Source organism: Pleuronectes platessa, chromosome 20 (assembly GCF_947347685.1).
Source record: "Pleuronectes platessa chromosome 20, fPlePla1.1, whole genome shotgun sequence".
Classification (NCBI taxonomy): domain Eukaryota; kingdom Metazoa; phylum Chordata; class Actinopteri; order Pleuronectiformes; family Pleuronectidae; genus Pleuronectes; species Pleuronectes platessa.
In genome coordinates, this window is record NC_070645.1 from 18767340 (window position 1) to 18791964 (window position 24625).

Sequence of the window (24625 nt, forward strand, 5' to 3'; positions counted from 1 at the left end):
TGTACCTCGTGCAGGCGGGAGTCATTTTCTGTGACAGCGACGATGATCTGGATGTTCTTCTGTCTCAATGTCTCCACGACGTGAGTCACCCAAGGATAGTCCTGACAGAGTGGGAGTCGGGGCAGAGGCAAAACACGATGCATAACACTCAAGCCGGAATAAATATGTGTAATCAGTATCTAAGCACGGTCCCCCCTCTATCGCCGTCCTCCCATCTAACAATTCCCTCCATCACTCATTTCATTCACTCTCCCTGACAGACTTTCCATTTCCTCCAAATAGATAAATAAAGTACCATTCAGCGAGGAGCGATGCACGCATCTCGCACATCCATTCACAGCCTTGGGTGGCCATTTCTCAGGCAAAAATAGATTAATAATATCTATATTCACTCCACCTGTCAGCGGCCGAGACAGCAATGAGGTCAAGACACACAACACTCTTATCAACTTCATCAGAGGGCGATATGGATGTTTACAATGCAGGGACAAAGAAATACTGGTGAATAGACACACTTGGACATTCAAACACCGTCACACACACACACACACAGTGCGATTAAGAGATGAAAGCTTTGGTTTGGATTACTCCTCAAACACTCCAGCTGTTTTCCCATCAGGCCGTTTCTGTCAGCGTCGTCTTCACCCAGGGAACTGTGCTGTTGATTCTGACCTTTAAATCTCTGTCTTTGACTCCTGCCTGCAGCCTGGACCTCCATCCCACCGCGAGGATTGCAGACGGGAATCAATTTGCCACGTGCAGCAATATCTGGTCCATAGGATAAACATTGTACGCTCCTTGGGGCTGTGGCTATCCATAGCGTGCACACACACACACACACACAGCTGTGATGTCTTGATCTGCTGAATTGAAGCTTTGGTTTTTGACATGAAGAAAGATATGTCACAAAGCTGCATTAATGTGTCTTTTTATACGCAACAGGGGATGAACTTCAAAAACATACTGAAGAAAAACACCCCTGACCACCTTGAGTTATACCTAGTTATATCGGAGACGAGGAGCAACATCATAATATCATTAAAACAGTTTCTGTCTACTAAATTAATATATATATATATATATGACATTAACTCAAATTGTATCTCCCCCTCAACAGGATTACAAAATCTACTGAATGGGTTCAAACAAAACTTTAGTGAGAGAAAGATCTTTTTGGTGTTTCTTTACATTTTCACCAAATTACTTGGAAACAATTTATGGATTGTGAAGGAAAATAGAATGAAGCATATCTAGAGGACTGATATCTATGAGTGTTTGCAATTTGGTGCAGCTTAATTAAATAGAGTGGGACTATTGGGTTATTGCTCTCTATCATTCCAGTTTAACTTTGTTTCTAAAGGGTTTTATAGAAAATTACCCACAGGGTATCAAAAGTAAACCACGTATCTTATTGGCTTTAGAATAAAATAAATTAAACTCTAGTCTGCCGTAAAACAGAAATAGGCCTGATGTTTTTTTTTATTATGTTTATCGCCACAAAACAGCTGCATTCACTTAACACAAAAAGCCATTTGATTAAGTATTAAAGCTCCACTCGACACGTAACCTGTGTTTTTACTTGGTTGTTCACATTTGGGAACTTTCCATCGTTGGGAAGCTGCACAGCTTCAGTGGAAAACACCGGCAGACGAGTCACATTCCTCCAGTCGACCTGCTCCTGCAAGTGAAGAACATCACACGGTCAATAAAGTGCCAATTTGCAGTAAATGCAGCACCTTCCCTGACATAAGGGATTCTGATCGGCCGTTGGAAAGAAAGACCTTCCTGCTTTTGTGTGTAATCAAATGACTGTGGATGAGAAATACTTTGTCTTCATGCTCTTAAATCTAAAACCTGTCATTATGGAATTATTCTTGTTAAAATTTTAATTAAAATGAGCTTGAAATACAAAACTGACCTGGTGCAGTTTCCCGTAGGAAGCTCAGCGTTCTGAAGTGTCCCTCTCGTCAGCCGTCTCTCCACTTCCTCCTCACATCGCCCACCCGAACAAGAACAACAATCTGTGTACTGCAGCCTTGCCACCCCCCCGCTGGGCATCCTCACATTACCTCTCACTCAGCTGCTTGCATCAGGGCATCCAGCCCCCCCCTGTCTGGTAAATCCAGGTCACAGGAGATCCACTGCTCCACCACAAGCTCAGCGAAGAGGCTCCTGTTAGCGGCGAGGCTCAGGACGTGGCAGTAGGTGAAATTAGGGGCACAAGGCCACGGCTCGGGACTTACAGGGATTCATTCGTGGTGCTGATCCACAAATACACCAAAACCTTTCAGAGAGGGGATGAATCGAGGGGAGAGAGAAGGAGCGGCACGTTGTTGGATGTGATTTTGTGGCTGAAGGAAAAGTGAATAACGAACATTCCCTCTTCTTTCAGCAGTTACCAGTTGTCCTTGAGCAAAGCACGTAATCCCCAAGAGCTCCAGTGGTGCTGCTCAGTGGCCAATAGTAAGATTATGAATGTACCGGGCAGCTCTCGGGAGTGTGACTGGGAGAATGTGTCACGAGGGTATTCCATAGAAAGGAGAACAGAGGTATGAAAAGTTAAGAATAAAGTGTGTTGGCCTACATTTCAGGTGAGGATGAGAATGAAATGGAGGCGGTCGGACTCATTCTGAAGTTCTCTGTGATATTCATCATCTCGATCTTGAGGTCAGGGCCCAGCTTCTCGACAGTGATCAGATCGTCCTCCAAGGAGAAGGACTGGTCCATCATGTTGTCTGAGCTATATAACAGCTAAGAAGCTTATTATTTTCCATATGGCCTGTGGATTTACGGATGTTAGAGATTTGAGGAGGGGGGTTTCCACAAACATTTTTTAGGGCTGAGTTTTGTATGGGTATTTATTATTTTCTTTTCAAGCCAAAAAAATGAATTAAAAGTATTTGAATTAAGAGTTTTTGGATGCTGTTCAAAGCTGAAGATGCATGACAGCTTCTTAGTGAAATTTGAATAAGAAAAACTTTGCTTGACCCCTCTATGCTGTCGTCAGTGTGTTTGCTCTTTAGGATGGAAGATGATCTCTAGGTTCCTCAGAAGGTCAGTGGCCCCTCTGGGGTCCTCCAGGCAGCCGACAGGACAGCCTCTGCTCAGCAGCTCCCTGGCCGTGTCACAACGTTCCCATATGAGCTGACCCACTTCTGGAAAATTCTTAAATCAGGTAAAGTCCTAATATAATCCCTCGGCCTAAAAATGATAAGGTATTACCATGAAAATATTCTGTATATTTATAATAGGGCCACATATCTTCTTCCTTCCCTCTTCTTATATCTCCCTCATACCTGTTTTCTACTTTAAATCCTAAAATTACATTTATATGGTCGAATGAATTCCAGATTGGGCCGTCAAACAAAGATCTCTCAAAAAGCTCCACTGCCTTAAAGGAAGGGAATCGAACTACTGAGAAACTTTCTTCATGGTTCCTAACAGCACACAGGGTTGCATTAACATTGATCCCTTCAGAGGAGAAGGCAGAGCGGGTTTCCGAGGCCACTCACCTCCTCAGCAACACCCAACACAGTGTGCCTGCCCCCCCCCCGCTGCCAGACACTCTCTCCACAGCTCCCGACCCCCTGACTTTGGCGTCCGTGATCTGAATGGACTGTAGGTGCAACAAAAAGATGTGCTTCCCCCCCGGGCATGAAAGCACCGGATCACAGAGGAGAAGATTTCCCTCTGGTTCACTTTGGAAGCTTCGTGTTTTTTGTTCCTTACTCTTCAGATTTAAATAAAATCATCAGTCATCATCATCGTCCCAGACTTAGCAACGGTTGTGTTCTCTCGAGTGAAACTGGAAAACCAAACACATCTTGAGTGCGTGACTTTCCATATCGAACATGCAACCTCACAAATAATTCCATTTGAAGGCAGCATGTGATCTGAATCATGCAGACGAGGCCAAACAGACACACTGGACATCTACACACATCTACACACACTGGACATCTACACACATCTACACACATCTACACACACCAACTTCACATGCACTGGACACTGATTTTACAGTCTGGGCTTTGTCTGGAGGGGGGGGTCCTTTCAGTGTTTCAGACAGTTTCTCTTTTGTGTGTTTGTGTGTGTTGTTTGTAGGTTTTTTCTAAGATAACATTAAGAATATTTACATTTAAAAAAACTGGAAAATAAAATACGCAACTTTAGCTGCAGCTAATTAGCATACATTAGCATCAAGGCTGATGGATGGGAGGAAATAGCCTGGTGATAATCTGAAGCTAACAAAATTGGGCTTTAAGTTAAGATAAGATAAGATAAGATGAGATAAGATAATCCTTCATCAGTGCCACAAGGCTGAAATTTGCAGTATTACAAGCAGCAAGAGTCAAAAAGCCATCAGCAACATGCAATACTGAAGTGTGAGGAATATAAAATGTGTAGCGTATAATGTTGGTGCTTTGTTCTTTTGCAGTCTTAAATCTGGCAGAGGATCTGAATCTGACTGATTGGCAAACATCTGGTCTTATGGGCTATATATGATTTAGAGCTTGAAGTTGCAAATAAACCTTAAATTTCTCTCCTTTAAATGCTGATTGTGAAAATCAGGGATACGGTGAAGATGTAATTGGGATGTATAGTGTGAATTTAGCACATTTACCAGAGCATTTGGATTCCAACCTGATTCCGTTTGTCAACACCGATGCTGGAAATGCTTCACAGATGGGAACACGTGTCCGCCAGCTGTCCCGTCATTTCTGAATCTCCGCTGCATTTAAAAAAAACAGCCCTGAGCCCCGCGGAGATGACGAGAGCCAATTTTGAGAGCAAAGCAAACCGGTGGGATCCTGGCTACGATCTAAATGAGAATTTGTGAGTGGTAAGAATAATGAGACGGTTTACTTTTATTGCATCCTCAATGAGAGAAGTATCGACCCGCCTCGTGTTCCTGTGGCGTCGCACCCGCAGCATAATAACCGGACACCAGGTTTATCTGGAGAAAAGTGGGGGAAGAAGAAAGAAAGCAATTTACTGAGTGAAAATGTGAACCATTCTTTCCTTTCAAATCAAGGAGAGGGGGAGAGCAGTGGTAATTGTTGTTTAAGGAAAATAATCTCGACACCAAGCCGCTCACAGAGGAGCCTGATATTTGCTCCTCTGGGTGTTTGGTCCACATATTGGCAATAAGAGGCACTTACCGGGAAGGATTTAGACAAAGTGGGCGTCCTCCCCCTGGTGGATGAAGCAGATGCTTCCTGTGCAGGACATGACTTTGTAGGACTCCACCACCATCACCACCACTCCCCTCCCCCCCCCCCCCCCCTGTTATCCTCTTCCTTACAGCAGCCACAAGTGGATATTCCGGCTTATGTCTCTGGGTCCTGAGCAGCAAATGATCTCCTCAAGTAAGGCCAACGATAAAGAGAATAAGTCCTTGGTTTTCTGCTGAGAGAAGCCGAGGGAAGGGAAAAAAAACACTTTTCTGTCACACTTCCCCTCGTACGGCGCGGGGCTGGTGTTAGAGATCAAACGCTATATCGCTCGCAATCTTTGCTCCGCTCGGCTTTTCTCGATTGTTTGGCCTTGCTGACCACGGTGTGAGACTAAAGCCTGTGCGGAAAGATATTGACCCGGCTTCACACCGGCTAAATTAGTTTTAAGGACACGTTTCTGGGGCTTAAAATCCCTGCTGGAGAGAATCGGGAGGTTCCTTCTTGCACGAGCAGAACATTGGAACCACAGAGGAATACTGTCCAGGGCTGTGTGTAAACCAATCTGTGATCACATGGCATCATGGACTAAAATAATAGGATGATGTAGTGAAGACGGGGAGTAAATATGCAGTGAATTTCCTTGAGATGGAGCCAGTTTCTCTCTAAACCCACTGCAACTGCAGGAGACAATGGAATTAGGCCGTGTGCCGAAATGAGATGGACAAAGCATTGAAGCGGCAGCTGGTCGGTTATTCCCCTTTGAAAGATAAAGGCACAGAGAATGGAACCATAATAGTTTGGGAGCGGAGGAAAAAAAGGACCACTTTCCATTATTGCTGCCGACTCCAATTTGATTTAATTCAATTCACTTTTCTTTATCAGCCCATGAGTGGCGTTTTTTGTTTGCAGACAGATTTTAAAATAAAAATGCAAAACAAACGGCCGCTCCCTCCACCGGCAGTCAGACAGCATTTGATGACACCAGATATGGAGTCGGGCAGCGTCGCACACATTGCAAACAATTCAGGGGAAACACAACACGTTTTCCAGCGGTCACATGAGGCCATGTTATTCTGTGTGGAGGAAAAGAAGTTTGAAAGAAAATACACAACACTCACTAAAGCTTAAAGGAAGAGCAGGAACTGTTTGCTGCAGCAAGTTAAGGAGATTAACTCATTGCCCACTGACATCCTACCTCGCCTGTCCTGCTGCTCGCTGCCAAAATACACCCCCCCCCCCTCGTCTTCTTCACAAAGTGACATTGATCTCACGTCACTGAAGGAACAACGCATCAGCCTCCTCTCGATGACTTAATCAACATTTAACAATGCACTAAGTAAAGACTTGTTGACAAAACCATGTTTTATCTCCTGTTTTTCAAACGAGTCATTTATTTATCAATTCTTGATTGCGCAAAAACATTAAATAAAATTATTCATATAAAGAGGAGAAGGTCATGTGGGATGTTTGAATTCCAGGTTCCAGAAGGTCTTTATATCTTTTGTCCATCTGTGCAGCTCCAGCTCCAACACACACACAACTCATCCAAAAACATAATGATTAAAACAAAAATGGGAAGAATCCACAATAGAGTTATTATGTGTGATATTACTAAACAGGATTAATCGCTTAGTAAATGTAGGAGGACGGGCAACAAAAGGAAAGACTTTAAGGCGTATTTGCTTTTTTTTATTTGTGTCTTTATGTCTTTAGTTGTTGGGATTCAAATTCTGTTATTACAAGTGGCAAAACGCTCAGAGAGGAAGACACCGGGTTTCCTCTTCTTTCTTTCACACCCCTTTGCTAATGTTAGCTCCCAGTCCTCAACTGATGAATTCCTCACTTTTTGGAATGGACATCTTCACAGGAAAGTATATTGTGGTGACTCATAATGGCCCAGATGAGACTCTGGGCCCATTAGTCTGAGCTGAGTGAATAACCAGGGGCTGGAGACCTTGTGGAGGTGGACAGCTCAGTTCGAGCCTGGCTCTCACAACTGAAGGATAATCACCAACAGCTTAACTCGACCACAATGGAAGATGGAGCTGAGCCTTTAGGGGAACTTGGGTTATTAGAGGAGCCTGGTTGAAGTCCAGAGAAGAGAGAGAAACTTTTTTGGTGTGTGTTAACACCGGTCCCAGGCACTTTGGCTCCCTGACTGGAGCTCTGAGCTTTGTGATGGCCGAACACACCGAGCTGTGGCAGCTGGTCCCATCCCGTCGTTAGCTTCCCATGAATCTGATGCTCTCGTCGGATGGCTCTGATGCTCCTGCAGCCCCCCCGGCCAGATGTTGGACGGCTCTCTGAGGCTGAATCAGTGTACATGCTCGGCATGCCGCTGCTCCTGTTTACTTTCCACACACATCAGCTTTCCCCGGCTCTGTGCTGCTGGCGTGGCAGGAGCTCGCGGTGCTGCTCGGGCACCGGGAGGAGCTGCGTGAGGCTCGCTGCCGGAGGTTCTGGGAAATGGATCGATGGAGGTTCTTTGTGGAGGAGCCGACTGCCATGGTGACCACCCAGGAGTGACGGGTGGCTTGGTCCGCGGTCAGGCGGGCGGCCGAATCCGACGCCAGCAGGCGCTGGATGAAGTCCTTTGCCAGGTTGGACACTGAGGGCCAAGGCTGTGGAGAAGAAGAAGCAGCACAGAGTCATCACCATCAGGACTTCAACTGGGCCGACACACACAGACACTCCGGGGAACTCCTTTAACAACTTTCTGTTTGGTCTCGAGAACAGATTTCTGCACAGATTCAAAGCCGCTTCAAAGTCAGATGCATGATTTCATTCATGAAAAAAAGCAATAAATCTATGATCCCTGTGCTCTGCAGGCCTAACAAGCAGAACTAAAGTCAAAGGAAAGCTAAATGTCACTGGACAAAGTGAAGCTGCAGTCTTGGCTGAATGGATGTGAAGCCTGGGAGGAAGCACAACCCTGCAGTGTGTGTGGGCACATGTTTGTCTTTATTCAGCGTTAGTTTCACAATAAAAGCACCACAGACGAAGCTCATCGGGATATTTAGCTCTTTGCAAATGGTTATTCTAGTTATGAACCAAATTGATATAGAAGAATATCTTGAAATCTACCGAATCATCTTTCCATTGGGAGACAAGACACAACAATGCTTTATAGAGAATCATTAAATTATTCATTATGCCTTTCGTTCTTTGTCATCCTACTTTAAATAATATATTACTGATATAGACATTAGATTAAACTGAATTATCAATCTTATTTATTTGTCCTAAAATGGAAGGATATTTGCTAAGTCCCCCAACAATCACTTCAGATGTTTCTATACAACGTCTGTTTGGTGAGAACAGAAGCTAAACACAGTGAAATCTGAGAATTCTCTCATTCCCCCGCTCGGACTACATCTCCCTCTTTAGGGAGTTCTCGCTCTCCATTTTAATCCTGAAATGCATTTCTCTCTCTCTCCCCCCTTTTTTTTTTGTCTCTCGACAAGTAATGACAATTAATCAAGCATGAAATTGACAATCGCGAGACTGTTGCCAGTGAGAGGAATTCAAAGAAGCAGGGTCTCAGTCTCACAGTGCACAGACTGGAGAGGAGAGTGTGCGGCGCCGGGCGCTCAGCCGGCTGCCGAACGAGCCGTAAAACTGCTCCTCGCTCCGGCTTTCTTCTCGCTGTGTTGTTATTTCACACCTGAGAAGCAGGCGGAGTGACTCTCGGTTTCTCAGGGAACAAGAGAAAGTGTTTGATTGAGCTCCCTCGACTAACAAGTCGGACTTTCCTCTTCATCTGGCACCGGTGTTGATTTGGCGAGACTCCTCGTCACCGTGCCACCAAACACACATCTGATAGCAAGCCGTGGTTAGCATTTCTTTCTGGCCTCGTTGCAATCCCCGGCTTTGCTCGAGGAATGGTGACGCTTTTCCTCGACATGAATGATGCAGGGAAATATCTCTGAGGGCACAGCAGAAGCTCCTCCTGACATCAACAAGGTGAACATAAAGAAAGAAGAGATTTAGCTTTGTTTTCCCCCCTGGAACCAAGCCACCTGCAAGAAGTTTATCCCCATTTCTTATTTCCAACATTTTTCACGTCCAAATACATAAAGGCTTTATTGTGTTTGGAGGGAGGGGGAGTTATACATCACTGTTGAGCAGAGGGCTGCGAGGAGGGAGAGCGGGGAGACAAGAGCTGTGCAGATACGGCGGGAGAAACCTACAGGGCTCGGCTTATTGAGCAACATCTTGTTAGAGAGAATGAGAAGCTCCGCCGACTCGGTTTGCGGCGTGCTACATCTTTACCTGACAAAGCCGTAATTGCAGCAAATGAAGAAAACGCTAGAAGGTCGGATTAACATGATCACGAAGGATAATGCACTTCTGAGTAATGAACTGCTCCACACAAAGAGCCGCCTGCTCCTTCCACAGTTTATTTCCTGAGTGAGAAAACCAAGTTTTAAATATGCCTGATCATAATGAGGCCAAATGGGGGAAGATGGCCTGTTGCTAATTCAGGTGAAAGTCGCAGCCACAGCCGCAGTAATCAAAATATCGATAGCCGGATGCAGGCGAGATTGGGCTGTCATGTACAATCCACCGTGGACGAGTGGAGGGTGGGTTGTGTTCACCTGGCGCTCACTAGGGGGCAGACTGGGCTCGCTGGTACCCAGGTTGCACTGCTGCTCAGAGATGCAGATGTTTAGGGTTGGGTCAGGAAGAAGAGCGGCGTCAATAAACACAGCAGCAGAATGCAGAAGGTGGGGGGGGGGTCAGCAGGGCGCTGTCTGGTCCGAGCCAACACCAGGATATGTGCTTTACATGCAGGAGTGTGCCACAACACACACACACACACAGAGACACACACTCAGACCTAAACACACTCTGAATTCCACTCACACACACCAGATGGCCTGATTCTGTGCGGGGGAAACGCTCCGTCCTACATGCAGCAGTGATGAGGTGAGTGATAAGGTAACACAATCCCCCAAGGCTACACACATTTCACCCCCGTCCCTTCTTTTACTGCACCCCCCACCCTCACACACACATACCCCCTCCCATCTAGCCTCCCCCTCCTCCCTCCTCCCACTGTCGAGTGAACACCTCAGTGTGAGTCTGCACTACAGGTCTTCGGGCCAAGGGCTGTTCCACCTGTGGGGGGAGTGTATGCATGGCAGGTGTGTGTGTGTGTGTGTTTTTGTGTGTGTGTGTGTATGTTTGTCTGTGTGTGTGTGTTGCAAGGGGCGGAGAATACCGGGGACAGAGGGATCCATTTCGTAGGCAGGTGCCAGCGGCAGTTTGCATTTGTGAGTGATGCTACACCACCTCCAACACACACACACACACACACACACACACACACACACACACACACACACACACACACACACACACACACACACACACACACACACACACACACACACACACACACACACACACACACACACACACACACACACACACACGTCTTTCTATAGCTGTGAGGACCCTCATTGACCTAAAACATTCCCTATAGTCTCTCGTCTTAACCATCACACGTTAATACTTAATCCCACTTTACCCTTATCTTAACCCGATGCCTGTACGTGTGGATGTAAGTATCTGCATAAGAATGTGTGTGGGTGCATGTATGTGATTGTATGCACTTATACATATATTCATATATATTTATAGCCCATGTACTTTTTGAAGTACAAAATACTTTCAGGAGGAGCTTGTGCCATTGTGCCCTCGCAAAATCTAAATATCCTCACAATACCAAAATGTCCCCACAATATCAAAATGTCCTCACAATATCAAAATGTCCTCACAATGTCAAAATGTCCTTACAATGTTAAAATGTCCCCACAATATCAAAATGTCCTCACAATGTCAAACTGTCCTTACAATGTTAAAATGTCCTCACAATGTCAAAATGTCCTCACAATACCAAAATGTCCTCACAATGTCAAACTGTCCTTACAATGTTAAAATGTCCTCACAATGTTAAAATGTCCTCACAATGTCAAAATTTCATCAAAATATCAAAATGTCCTCAGAATATCAAAATGTCCTCACAATGTCAAAATGTCCCCACAATGTCAAAATGTCATCAAAATATCAAAATGTCCTCATAACGTCAACATGTCCTCACATCAATTGTCCTATAGAAAACTATAGAAAGACAAGTCCCCCCCCCCCCCCCGCACGTCCCTGCTCTGTCTCCACAAACACAACAGGTATCTGATTCTTTGACAAAGACTGTTTTTTAATTGCAGCCCTCGTGAATTCATTTGCATGTGAGGAAGAAGAACTTTGTAAATCTCTATTTGTCCACCTGGAAAAATGTAGGTGCCTGAAGTTAATCCCCATTTTCTCTGTACTGTTTCGTTGAATATATTTATTTTGCATTTCCATTTTTTACAGTGAAGCTATATGTTAATGACCATCAAACCCACGTGTTACATAACTGTGCCGGAGACTCGTATTTAACTACACAGTGAGAGGAAAGAAACATGATGGAATTTAATGCACTGCCCCCAAACAGAAGCCTGTGTGTTATTTGGCAGCACGGTGGTCCAGTGGTTGGCACAGAGGGTTTGAATCCAGCAGCAGGTTAAAGGTGCGGCTTACAAGTCGTCTCCCATTGAAGTCAACTGTCCTGCACTCTGCACCAAATGCAATGTCATGCTTCCTGTGTGGGTAATAAATCCATACTGAGCACAGTGATCCTGCAGTTTGTAGTGTGACATACTGAACAGGGCGAGGATTCATTGTTAAAAAATTATACCTTCTGTCGGCCGATGTGCACGATTGTGTGCTTGTGTGTGGCTGTGACAACAAAACAGAATTCTGGGTTTTCTGCAGGAAGAGGGAGATTCAGACGCCTCGTAGAAAAGACCTGTTTGCTTTAGTCTGGTTATAGAAACCCTCAACTAATCCAACCTCTCAACTAATATATACTAGAACAGGCTGAAGTCCTTTTTCTCCAGCGCCATCTTGGTTCTTTGAAGTCGCCCCCTGCTGGTTAATTGACACTGAAATGGAGGTTTCAGGCCCTTCCACTGAAGTCTACGTTGATTTTTAATAATACAGTTTACGGATTGGCCTCAGCAGCACAAATAATGTCAAAATGAAACATTAAAGTAAAACAGAAATATAAATCATTATCATTAGCGATTAAATACTCTTCTACTGTCGATTTCAATATTAGTTTCAAATACTTTCAATAGTATTTGTATATTTTATTATAATTTAAAAAAGACAAGCGAAAAGATGTGTTTACGATGCTGAAAGTACTTAATGTTATGGATTCGTTAAAGCAACAATGATCCCGTCAGTGTTGTCTTCACAATTTATTCTATGAAAGACACGGTGGGCATTTTGCACATCTCTCTGTCAGGTGGTTCCATTGCTGGACAGCTCATTTCACATGAAACTCTTCAAGTCCAGTTTAATATGTGAGGGGAATTGCTCAGGCTGCTGTAACTGGTCTCCTCCCGAAGAGAAGCGCCCTTCAGAATGACATGAGAACACTTGTGGTACTTTATGGATACTTGTGAACCTTTGTCAGACGTTACAACATTATTATCACAGTGTGTGTGTCTGTGTGTGTGTAGCCGCTGCTGTCAGTCTCCTTGAGAGCAGAGTAGCTTGTGAATGACAGAGAAGAAGAGTCTTGTCAGGGCAGAGATGTGATTGATGGCTGATCCATCAAGCACTGGACCTCCACTCAGCCATGTATGATGTCTTCATATTATCATTGTACAGAATGAACTTACACATCCATGTCTTTACTGCATCTCACTGAGGCGCATGAGATTCTATATGTGAGCGTTATTGTATTTGTTCCCCAGGATTTCTCTCCACCGGTGTGGCTGTGTGGAAAAAGCCACCGGGAAGAACGTGAAACAAGCCGTTGCATTAAACTCCAGAATTTGCACCATTGTTCAGATGATGGTCAGTGCAGCAGTAAACACAGGGATAACAGTCCAGGGTCTATGTGAGGGGAGCCTCTTGTATGCCAGACTAAAATGTCAAACTGCATCCCTGAGAATCGCCGTGCAGGCTGAAAGCCCAGAGAATAATCCAGCCTTGGGTGTGATCAGCGTGAGAGAACAAACCCGAAGTCAACACGGAGGCAGTTCAAAATACCCACGTTAGTCATGTGACGGAGGAAAAGGGGTAAAATAAAACGTGCATGGTCCCTGTACCCCTGAGTCGAAGCCTTTTCCAAGTCGAGATGCTAACGCTCTCACACCTTGTTGAATTGGATCTATTTATACCAGGCAAGGTTTGAACAGTGTGGCTATATCTGTTAGGTGTAATACGGTAATGACTAAAGTGTGAATCGCTCGTGTGCAGGGTGTGATTCAACACGATCAGATTGCATTGTGGGTAAATGTCAGAATGGAAGTGGCAGATGGGACTTTAAGTCGATTTTTGGAGGCAGATTGCTCGAAGCAGGAAAAGTCTAATTCCCTGAATCAACAGTCACATGGTCAAATAACAACAGTGCGGCTAAACTCTTGTGTCTTCTCCTCAGCTCCTGGTTAACATCCACTAAACAACACCAACAAATAAGTCTCCATTTGCACCTGTGAGACAGCCGAGTGTCAGACTGTCACAGGACTGTCAATCTCCTGATTCTCTTTCAGCCGAGCGCTGGTGAAATACAACTTCTTGCTTCACGATAGAAGCACAAGTCAAGTCAACATAAGGCGAAGAGAATGACAACTTCTGTCTGTCAGTGAGGGAATATCTCCGAAAAACAGCTTCTGTCGGGTTGCATGAGCTGTGGCTCAGGAGGTAAAGCGGATTGTACACTAACCAGAGAGTAGGTTTGATCCCAGGTGCCTGAAGGCTGTGCTGGCGGTGTCAGAGTGATGTATCATATATAGAGAATGTGATGTACATAGATGAGGCTCCAACACAATAGTGAAAGGCTGAATAACTTTTGGGCCAAATGCAGATCCCAGGTCAGATAAATCGCACAATGAAATCAAAAGCTGCTGAGGGTATTTGTGTCACTTTCTATTATAACTATATAAAGCTCGCCCCCAAACTTATCGAACCATTGAGTTGAATGTGTTTCATGTCCATACATCACTGAGACATATAGAGTCCTTTGTCACAAATGCATGTTTTTCCAAATCAAAATAATAACTTACATCTCCGTGGAAGCTGTACTTTCCCCTCAGTATGGATCTATAGAGCCGTGTGCGGCTGTCGTCCTCAAAGGGCATCGAACCACTCAGCACGATGTAGGCGATCACCCCGAGGGCCCACATGTCCACTGCACACGAATAGGGTCTCCTCAACAGCACCTCAGGGGCCAAGTACTCCGGTGTCCCACACGTGGTCCTCAGGGACCATGAGCGCCCGACGCTGGTTCGATCTCCCTCGTCGCTGGTGTTGCGGTCAGGAAGCTCCGGCCCTGTGCCGCCGAAAGTAGCCAGTCCAAAGTCAGTGACCAGCAGCCGGGAGTCGGCTCCGGGGTGGTAGTACAGGAGATTCTCCGGCTTCAGATCTCTGTGGGTGATGCCCAGATTGTGCAGGTATCCCACCCCGGCCAGCGCCATGCGCAGGGCCTGGGTGGCGTCCCGCTCGGTGAAGTGACCCCTGCTGACCACCCGGTCCAACAGCTCCCCGCCGGTCGCCAGCTCCAGCACCATGTAGACCCGCTGCGGGAACTGAAACACCTCCATCAGCTGGATCACATTGGCGTGGCTCACCCGCTGCAGCACCGCCAGCTCCGAGGCGCACACCTCTCGACCCCCCGGGGCCTCCACCTCCATCATCTTTATGGCGAACGGCTGGCGAGTGGCCCTGTGCTCCACTCGCACCACGCGGCTGAAGCTTCCACGACCGATCAGAGCTTTGATGTCGTACCTGACGGAGCAGAGGGGGGGGAAGATGACTCAAGGTTGAAACACACTCACGTCTCTCGGTGCAGCTGTGGCGGTGATGTATGGAAAGGGACCTGAATGCAGTGATGGCTACCACAGCAGTAAAACTCACGTACACACACAAGGATTCAGATCACCAGAGAACACAGTAATATTTTAAATAAGCTGAGACTAATCAGATGTGGAGGGAGGACGAGCACTTCTCCTAAACGACATCAGCTTCCCTGCCTCTCGCTGTTTTCCAGCTTTCAACCGAGTACAGTGAGGCAGTGTGAAGGCAGAACAAGACCCAGGCTCCTAAAATCAATGTCTTGCTATTACTGCTAATAAATTGTATTGCACAAAGGTTGGTGGTGGAGAATGAGAAAGCTGCTGACAGCAAAAAGGCTCCCCATGAATAATTGCAAGGCTCTTAAGACGTTTCACCTTGCATTGTGTTGCAAATGATCTAGTTGGGAATGGATTTTTAAAAGTGGCTGCTCACCGCGTTGAGATAACATCACTTGTTTACTTCTCTTGTTTCTTTCTTTGTCCCCCTTTTCTTTTTTTTTAAAAAAAGCACTTGAAATTGAAAATACAAAATCAGGTCACATCTCCAATACCAAGTTTGAATAAAACATGGATTTTTTTTATGAAATAGAAAACTTATTTGATATTTTAGAATAACTGCTGTTGGCAAAAAATACGATTAACAGTTTAACTGCACAATACTCTTCTGCTCTATTTCAGAAAATCCTACATCGACATGAAGAAATAGTGGATTTTGATTTAAAACTATTCTACACAAAAACAGTAAATACAAGTTTATATATAAAAATGACCTTGCTGTGACGCGTGGATCGAACTTGTCCTTATACTTTGCAGCTTTGTCCTGTTGTCGTCCGTCCCTGAGTATCGGCTGCTGGCTGCTTGACGCCGGCTCACGACTCTTGACCCCGGTGGAAAACCAGGGCCCTCTTCGTTTCTCCGAACATTTCTTTGGCTCATCGCTGTCGTTGTGCGATTTGCTGAAGGCCACAAGCGACTGCACCACCCCGACGTAGCCCTTCTTGGACGACTCCAGCGGCACCTTGCTGTTCCCACAGCCCATCACTCAGAGGGAGCCGACCATCAGCATGGAGGGAATAACAGAAATCCTACTGCTGCTGTAGCCTGGAGCTGAATCCTACATGGTGGCAGCTTGTTTCTGCTGGATGGTGCTCTGAGCGGGGGGGGGGGGGGGGGGGGGGGGGGGGTCAGGTGTTGCTGCAACAGTAGCACAGACTCCTCCCTAGAGGCGGCAGGTGTGTGAACCCACTCTCTCACTCAGTTGTGATAAAGGGGTCAAGCAAACACACGAGTTGTTTTGAAGCCTTTGTCATGGAGCAGATTACCTCAGAGGCAACAGAGAGTGTTGGGTGGATGAGGGACCACCAACAAAGCCAGGACTCCTCACACACCTGGAACAGGACAACACAGTCCATACTTACATGATATATATTTTTAAAGATGTCTTTCAAATGCAGTTTGATGACAACGTGACAGCTCAGCACGTGACACTAGCATGACTCTTTAAATCAGATCGATAATAGTTAGAGAGAAACCAAACGACCTCGGACCTGCTCTCAATTCTTGGTTTTTGCTTTTCACCCGGAGACAGAGCTGCTGACAGCCTCAGTCACATTTCTATTCACTGTAGAAAACACTGACACACAAACCACCACCATCACATAATTGACTTCAGCATTCCTAACAGATTGCAGCTTGTGCTTCATTGTGTCAGGAACCAACACAGAAGACACGTGTGTTCAATGTGTGCTTTGTACTGTTGAGCACATACCTCCTGCATGTAAAGGTTGTGACTATATAGCACGACTTTTCCTCTATTTCCTGCATTGTGTGGCGCTGCTGTCATCGTGTGTCCACAATGTTCAGAGAAGGCAACAGGAGGAGAGAGAACAACTCGTCTCCTCGCCGGCATCCCCCCCCCGCTCATTGTCTAAAAGAGCCAAAGCTTGCAGAAACTGAAAACATGCACATATTTATTCATACGCGGCTGCGGCGAAGGAAGCCGGGTATCAACACGAGGTGAGCAGCACCTTTTTAAACACAAGTCGAGTGTTGCACACCGAGTGGAAATTATTCTTTTTCACTCGAGCATTGCTGAAATAATGTGGTTATATGAGGTTCGCATAATGAGTTCATGTTTATGAATAAATTGTGTACTTGGGGAGGTTTTTGCTTCCAAAACAAGTCATGCTATATTTGAAAAAGTGATACCTGCAGACTCGAAATGCTGCTCCTGTGACGTGTTTTAATCGGAGTTTGTGTTGCTGTTGTGATAACACACTCCTGCTTATAATAACCTATTTACTTCCATATCTTTCTACAAATGCGTTGCTGTTGCTGCACGAGGAAAAGACACAATCTCCTGGATCATACAAAAGGCCGAGCAGACCCAGCCAACGAAAAATCTTTCAAGGAAGGAGCAGAGGTTTAATGGCTATTGTGTTATATCCCCTGACAAGAGTGGGAAACGTGTATTCATATCAAAATGTCACTGATGTTTTTATTCACCGTCTTTTCAAAAAGGTGTAAATTGTGTTGTCACACGACAGAATAAGCCGCAGCATCATCAGTCGCTCGTCTGCTGCCGGGAAACCAAAGGTGATGCTGCGCCTGTTCTGCTGTCACACACACACACACACATACACACAACCACACACGTATGTTTATACACACAGAAAGCAAGAGAACCCCATCACCTCATATACGCAGACACGCAGAGCCAACAGAGGATAGACATCACATCAGCACCGAGGTGGTAAATCGCCCTTCAGAAGTCTTCCTCGGGGGAGTCAGCAGTTCAGCGCTTATCGAACCACTATCTGATTACTAAAAGGCTGTCCTCGGTTATAAATGAACCTGCAACATGTGTGTGGTATTGGTAACGCCGGGGGCCTTGGGAGTCGAAGCCATTATGGGCTGCTGTGAATCAGTTAAGGCCAGACGGGGGAGGGGGGGGGGGGGGGGGGGGGGCAGAGAGCAGCTGCCACTTACCAATCAGTTCATTACAGTTGTTATTGTAGTCTGAGGATGTGGTACCTGTGTGTGAGGGCGCTGGACTGCAGCCAGAGCAAACTCACAGCTCTGGACTCGAGTGGCTCACGAGCACCAGACGCCACACTTGAACTATTAAAATGTTAAGCATTAGTCGGTTGAGGTGGCATGGAGCTGATTTCTAATGAGAACTTAACTTTATAACTAGCAGGGACGATTGGCAAATATATATTAAAGAATAAAAAAAAAGCTGCACCTGCATAATCCATCAGCAGTTTCCCGTTCTATCAAACTGAGACTGATATTCAGTTTTAACTGCACACTCAAAGCTTCGGGTCCCGGCTTGGCATCTTGGTTTCGATATCTCAGACGATAGTGTTCTTCCAATTATCCGGCAGCAGTTTGTGTTTGGTCCTCTCCCGTTCCAACACGATGATGATGCCCCCTGGTCCCTGGAGAAATGCTCTTCTTGCCTTAACAGCCCTGACCCTCCCCCCCCCCCCCCCATTCAACACCTCCCCTATAAAGTGGAACTACCACTGGGAGTCGGTTTTTATCAGCATCAGAGCCTAACCTTGACAATCCTTTAGTGCAGGGGTCTTCAACGTTTTCAGGCCAAGGACCCCCAAACTGGGCAAGAGATGGAGCAGGGACCCCCTAATATATATATACACAGTAGGGGAGAGCGGGGTAATGTGGGACATTTTTAACATTTGCTTCCCTCTAGGTGAGCTAAAATGATATATCAGTAAAATGTACACATTTCCCATTAATTCAGGATGTTTCCTAGCAATGGAAATGTTCAGAATGTCTTCAGGACAAAGGGCAGTGAAAATATGATTGTTTTAAAAAAAGTGGTCTTGTGTCTCACTTTACCTTACCTTACTTTTTCCACTTTAAAACTACCATAACAACACATGTTGTAATCGTTAAAATCCAGACACCTAGATTGACAACCACTAATATCGGACTAGTAACAGAATCATGGGGATTGGTCAATTAAGCACATTTATGATTATTATGATTCATGTGATCTCTTGCAGACCCTAGCTTACCTGCACATTGTTTCTCTGTCCATTTGGCAGGGACAGGGATATTGTTTTTCTCTGCGTATTAAAATGCCAGTTCATGGCACTTAACTGGAGCAAGGCCATGGAACTGGTCAGCTAGTTGTTTCAAGTGTTTGGCTCCTCCTCCATCTCATCTGTGAATATTCTCTTTACCTCAGGTACTGCACCCCAGGCTACTGATTTTACTTTCCCTTTCTCTTTTTTCTTTATGAATCTTTTGAGGGTTGTCTTATCAATATTTCTATCCCTTCCAGCTTTTCTTAAGGACTTCTTTCCTTGCATGAACTCAGCGGCTACACTCTCCATCTCTGTGAGGGGTGTTTGGCCCCAGGTTGTCTTCCTGGTGTATAGTTTCTTGGCATGATGGCTTTTCTACAATGTTTATGACATTAAAAATAAAACATATATAATGTAATATAACACTAGAATATGTTTAAGACTAAACTTAACTTGTGCTTCATGGTGGGGTAAAGTAAGACAGTGTCCCACTTTACCCCACAGCCACCGTTTTATAAAAAATCTCTTAGCAATCCAGGCTAATCTTCAGCTAGCATCAATAACATGGTTTTATATGTTGGAAGTTCACCAACATGTATGATATACGTTTTTCTACCTGATTCAATTTGTTTTGACACAACAGTTGATTAAGTTCAAAGCAAGAAAATTTACTTTTACATGAAAAAAACGTACTTTCCACAGCACCAGCACCAAATTCTCCTTCATGGTAAGGGGGGAATGGGAGGGGCTTGAAAACACCTGATGTCCCACATTACCCCGCTCTCCCCTATAAAATTGTGTTTTATATTAAACTGGGCCTAGTGCCTTGTATAAACATAGCTACCCTGTTATTGTGCAATCAATACTAAGCTTATCAAATATTACAAGGGTTCATTTATTCATGTTTTTAATTTAAACATGTGCAAGGTACAGGGTGGCCATGCCACGGCCATTTATAAACATACATCTTGCATACAACACTGAGCTATTAAAGTAATTCACAGATTCATGTTTTATTTTAAACATGCATGTAGAAGAGACAGTGTATCCTCAAGCCATCTGTGGATGGAACACATTCGCCCACATTAGTGAGATGTCGGACCCTGATGGGTAGCACACAACTTATCTAATCTTGGACAGATGGAGGTTGTTAGGCAGAGGGTCATATCAGCCTCACAATATGTTGGATGCATGTAAATGTGTATTTAAAGACATTTAAATTTGTGGGGGAAAAAAAACAAAAAAACCTGCAGTACCCCCTAGGGGTCACGGACCCCCTGTTGAAGACCTCTGCTTTAGTGTTTGAATGGGAGCCGGTCCCTGCTTCCAGGTTACAGCATTTTAATGCTCATGATTTTAACATGTTAAATCAGCAGATAAGGATGTAATGGTTTGGTCATACAGAATAACTGGTCAACCCGTAAACATTATATTTTACAAAGTGGTCTTCAGCGGCCACAGATCTATCTTTTTTGTCTTTTGAGTGTTTTCAGTTTATTAGTACCTCCTTGTGTTTATGTTTGTATGTATTGTTGTTTTCTGTGTCTCTAGTTTTGTTTCCTGTTTTATTTTGTAGGCCCTGCTCCTAGTGTGTTGTCTTTCTTCACTTCCTGTCTTTGTGATTGCCTGCACCAGTCCTCATTGGTTCCACCTGTGTCCAATTGCCCCTGCCTTCCCTTTGTGTCTATATAAGTCTCTGTGCTTCCCCTTCTTGGTTTCTTGTCTTAATGCTCTGTCTTAATGTCTGTCTTCCTTATTTTTGTGCTTTTTGTTTTGGCAATTGTGGCAGTTTTCTTTCCAATAGTTGAGTTAATCAGCTCAAATGTGTTATGTCACTACAGACAGATAATATATTGAAATACTTTTGACAAACCTGTGTGTGGATTTTCACTAGTGGACTTCTCAATGCCCCTGAAGTCCTGTGCACACACCAGATAGTGTAATGACGCCCAGAGAGCATGAGAGAGCTGGTGAACTAACACTGCTGCTGTGGATCCGTCTCTGAGACTTGCTCACCCATCCACGACGGGCCCAGCTCCCTCACGACCCCTTTCATTTGCACATTTGTCCGCATGCAGCATTACCCGGCTGATTGAGTCAAGCCATACATGATTTATCAGCGGACCACTGGCCTGTAGTTGTTGTTGTTTTGTGCAGAGCTGGACACGAGAACTACGTCTGCTTATTACGAGCCGTTGAACGTGGGAGGAATCGATGCTCCAGGAGAAAACGTTCATTCTTCTTTTTGATGTGGGGCCATGTAAAGCCAGCCTGCTTTAATACAACCCTGTGGAAGGAGTCCCGGCTGCACACAGCTAGGCAGCAATAAAGCAGGGCTGCTGAGCACAATGGCAGCGAAACAAAACTAATTACAGTGACAAGTGAGGCGGGCACCAGGTCTGTCAACAGAAGGGGAGGATGCTACATCTCCCAAAGGCAGGACCCTTAGGGAAGGCTGACGGATACTTTAATTTTCTTTTCTGTGAGGAGCTCGGAGGTGGCCGAGGGATGAGGCGCGCCAGACAAATTGTCTCTGACGTCTTGATTGAACAAATCATGAACGTCGTGCGAGTTGGTAAAATTGGATTCACTTGACAGATCCAGTCAGCTGGCCAGGCAGCGCTGTGACGCCGGGCCCCTGGACTCACGTGTGTAATTAATGAGCAGCGCCGCTAATTACTCCTCGGCCGACAGCAGCACAGAGAAAACAACAGAGGGAGGGTCAGCAGGTCTAATAAGAGCCACTGGGCCGTGGCTTGTACAGGGAGACACTTCCTGAGTAATCCCTGAAGATTCGCTTGAATTTTTTGTAATTTAAAAATATGTCTCCTCTCAAATTTACTGTCTGACCTGTGAGAAATAGAAAAAGTGAATCTCAATGACATATTTCTTACTATTACACTTTACTTTCAAAGTCACTTAGTTGCAAGGACCCAGTTATGGATGGTTCTATAACATAATATACATAAACACATCAGATATAGTCCCTGGAGGAGGCTTGTTTAATGGTCTTACCTGCTAAATTCCCGGAAAGCCCATGGGTCTAATTTGTGTGTGTTTACATCTCGTGTGAAATCTCCCGTCTGAAGTTTAAAACAAGGTTTATTCATAATTTCAGATGAGAAAACAATCTCCCCATGACGTCCTTTCAGAAGCTGCTCAGCGGTTCTGGAGCACATTTCAAGCTTGTCATGGTTTTCAGGAGTTTGATGTTTTTCAAACTGGCTCCGAAGTTTAACTTTTAAAGTTCATTCTTGAGAAAGGAATCGGTCGAGGAGCCCATCTGCTGATGAAGGTCATGTGATGGAAAACTGGAAAGTTAATTAATAAGCGATCAATTAACAAGGAAATGGGAAAATAAACAACATTATTTCATTTAGTTCATCAAATGAAAATAAACAGTACATTATATCATCTGAATAATGGTAAACATTTGACAAACTGCAGGATAAGACCTCTGACAATGTAAAAGTATGAAATTATAATGACATACAATTAAAATGTTTATCATAACAGTCTCAGAAGAAAATGGACACACACACACTGAGGGAATAATTGCCGTTGTGGAAGTGAGTCATTTCTACAGCCTCTGCTTCTGCTGCCGGGGAACGGACTCGGCCCTACTTTTGAAATATTGACTGATAAATTTGAGGAAGCAACATTTTTCTCAAGCAGATATATTGCGTTTTTATGGTCTTCAATTATTCAGCCACCCAGTGGCAGAAACTTCAGAGTTTGAAGTGATGGAAATCTAATATCTGTATCACCTCCATCGAGCCCAGAGGGAAGTTATTCAAACGGTGGATTTGCTTCCGAGAGGCGAGCACACACACACACACACACACACACACACAGACACACACACATACTCCACTCACCATGAACACCGAGATTTAATTTAAAAATGGACAGCAGGATTATTCCCATTATCCTGCTCCCAGACTCATTTTTGAATGACGGGCAGAAATATGCGAGCGTCTAATTATACCGCAAACCGCAAAACAGGTTTTACCTCCACCCCCATCCATCCATTAATCACACTGCTGGCAGTTTGTAGAGGCTGCACGATGATTTAATCAATCAGGCGTTCATTTTCATATCAACACCTCGGAGTAACACAAACAGGATTCGGATTCTGTGTTGATTATTGGTGCGATAATCTTGTTTTACGACAAATCTTGAACAGCAGCAGCAGCAGTATATTGTATTATTTGTGATAGCATCTGGACGTGCATGCATATATCAAAAGGTAGGAAGCAAAGTCCTGAAAACGCTCAGGATGTCCTTTTAAAAGCAGAATGTTATTTGTACAGTTTGTGAAATGTACTCGGCCGAAACATCACATCTTGCAGTATAATATCATGTGTCACTACTTCAGCATTAAATTGAACATCTTAGACTTATATATAACACTTTTTTAGGTTGAGGGAAAGGGGCTCAGGCTATTACCTGGATTGACGTTTGCCATTAGGAGCAGATGTTGATGCTACACAGAGGAGGAATACCGATGAACTTGTTAATCCTCCTTGATTAATTGACACCAATTTTTAAAAGCTCGTTCATTGTTCCACTGACGGCTCTGGTGATCCCCTGACTTGTCCTCACGTGCCACCAACAGGTAAACACGTCTTATTCTTCAACATTTAATGGACGGATTTCCATTAAATCATGCAAACGTCCTCAGGATGAAATGTTCAATCTTTTATAATCCCTTCACTTTTCCTGTAGCACCACCCTCAGTTTAAAAATGCCTTCTATAGTTTAAGACAACAAAAACAACCTTTGCAAGATTTCCATCAGCCTCAGCACTACTTTGTGTTTACGGCTCAAATCTTATACAATGTTAATTTCACTTTATCATGATTGATGAGTGAAATCTCAGCCAAACTGAGGGATGCTTGCAAAAACTTCTTCCACCCTCAGTGAAAGTGCAGCCAAAAGTTATTTTGCTTAATCACTTATAGCTGTATGGGGATCGTAAAAACTCTTTTCTGCTGCTTCATTGCTTTGTGTCGTGTTTGTGTGCAATATAATTCAAATTCTCAAGGTTATACACAAGGAAGAAATAAGGACGAAGGCACCATTGGGATTCTAATAAAGCAGCTGCAGCAGTTTTGCCACCGAGGACCGACGTGACAACAAAGTCTGTCTGGATCTAAATTTGAACATTGTGGACATCGGTTCAAAACAGTGAGAAGGAAGGAAGACGACGAGTCACACGCTGCTGCCTGAGACTGTGATATAAGGGCGTTTGAACTTTGCGTATGTGCGTTGGACATATGACATCACATAAATCACAAGCTGTGATAATAGGACAACAGCTGACTGTCCCTCTCCCCTCACAGCATTGCTGTCAAACCCACAATCATAGTAACAAATGCCCTCTCTGGTGCTAGAACACGTCCCTACCCAAAGCTGCTATCTCTCTGTGGTCTTATCATCTCCCAGCAGCTCTAGCGTGGAAAATATTCGCCTCCGGGGG

General features: G+C 44.7%; 1 protein-coding gene across 1 annotated transcript; it reads right to left on the minus strand.

Moving 5' to 3' along the window:
- Window positions 1-7525: 7525 nt before the first annotated feature.
- LOC128426221 (serine/threonine-protein kinase H1-like) lies at window positions 7526-16127 on the minus strand. Its single transcript, XM_053413083.1, has 3 exons — window positions 15859-16127; window positions 14300-15020; window positions 7526-7798 (listed from the first exon to the last, which is right to left on the minus strand). The coding sequence occupies exons 1-3, from the start codon at window positions 16125-16127 to the stop codon at window positions 7526-7528; spliced, it is 1263 nt and encodes a 420-aa protein (XP_053269058.1).
- Window positions 16128-24625: the final 8498 nt, after the last annotated feature.

Coding starts and splice junctions, on each gene's coding strand:
- LOC128426221 (XM_053413083.1), bottom strand. CDS start 16,127: ATGGGCTGTGGGAACAGCAAGGTGCCGCTGGAGTCGTCCAAGAAGGGC. Junction 15,021..15,858: donor GATCCACGCGTCACAGCAAG/GTCATTTTTATA, acceptor CTGCTCCGTCAG/GTACGACATCAAAGCTCTGA. Junction 7,799..14,299: donor AGTACAGCTTCCACGGAGAT/GTAAGTTATTAT, acceptor TCTTCTCCACAG/CCTTGGCCCTCAGTGTCCAA.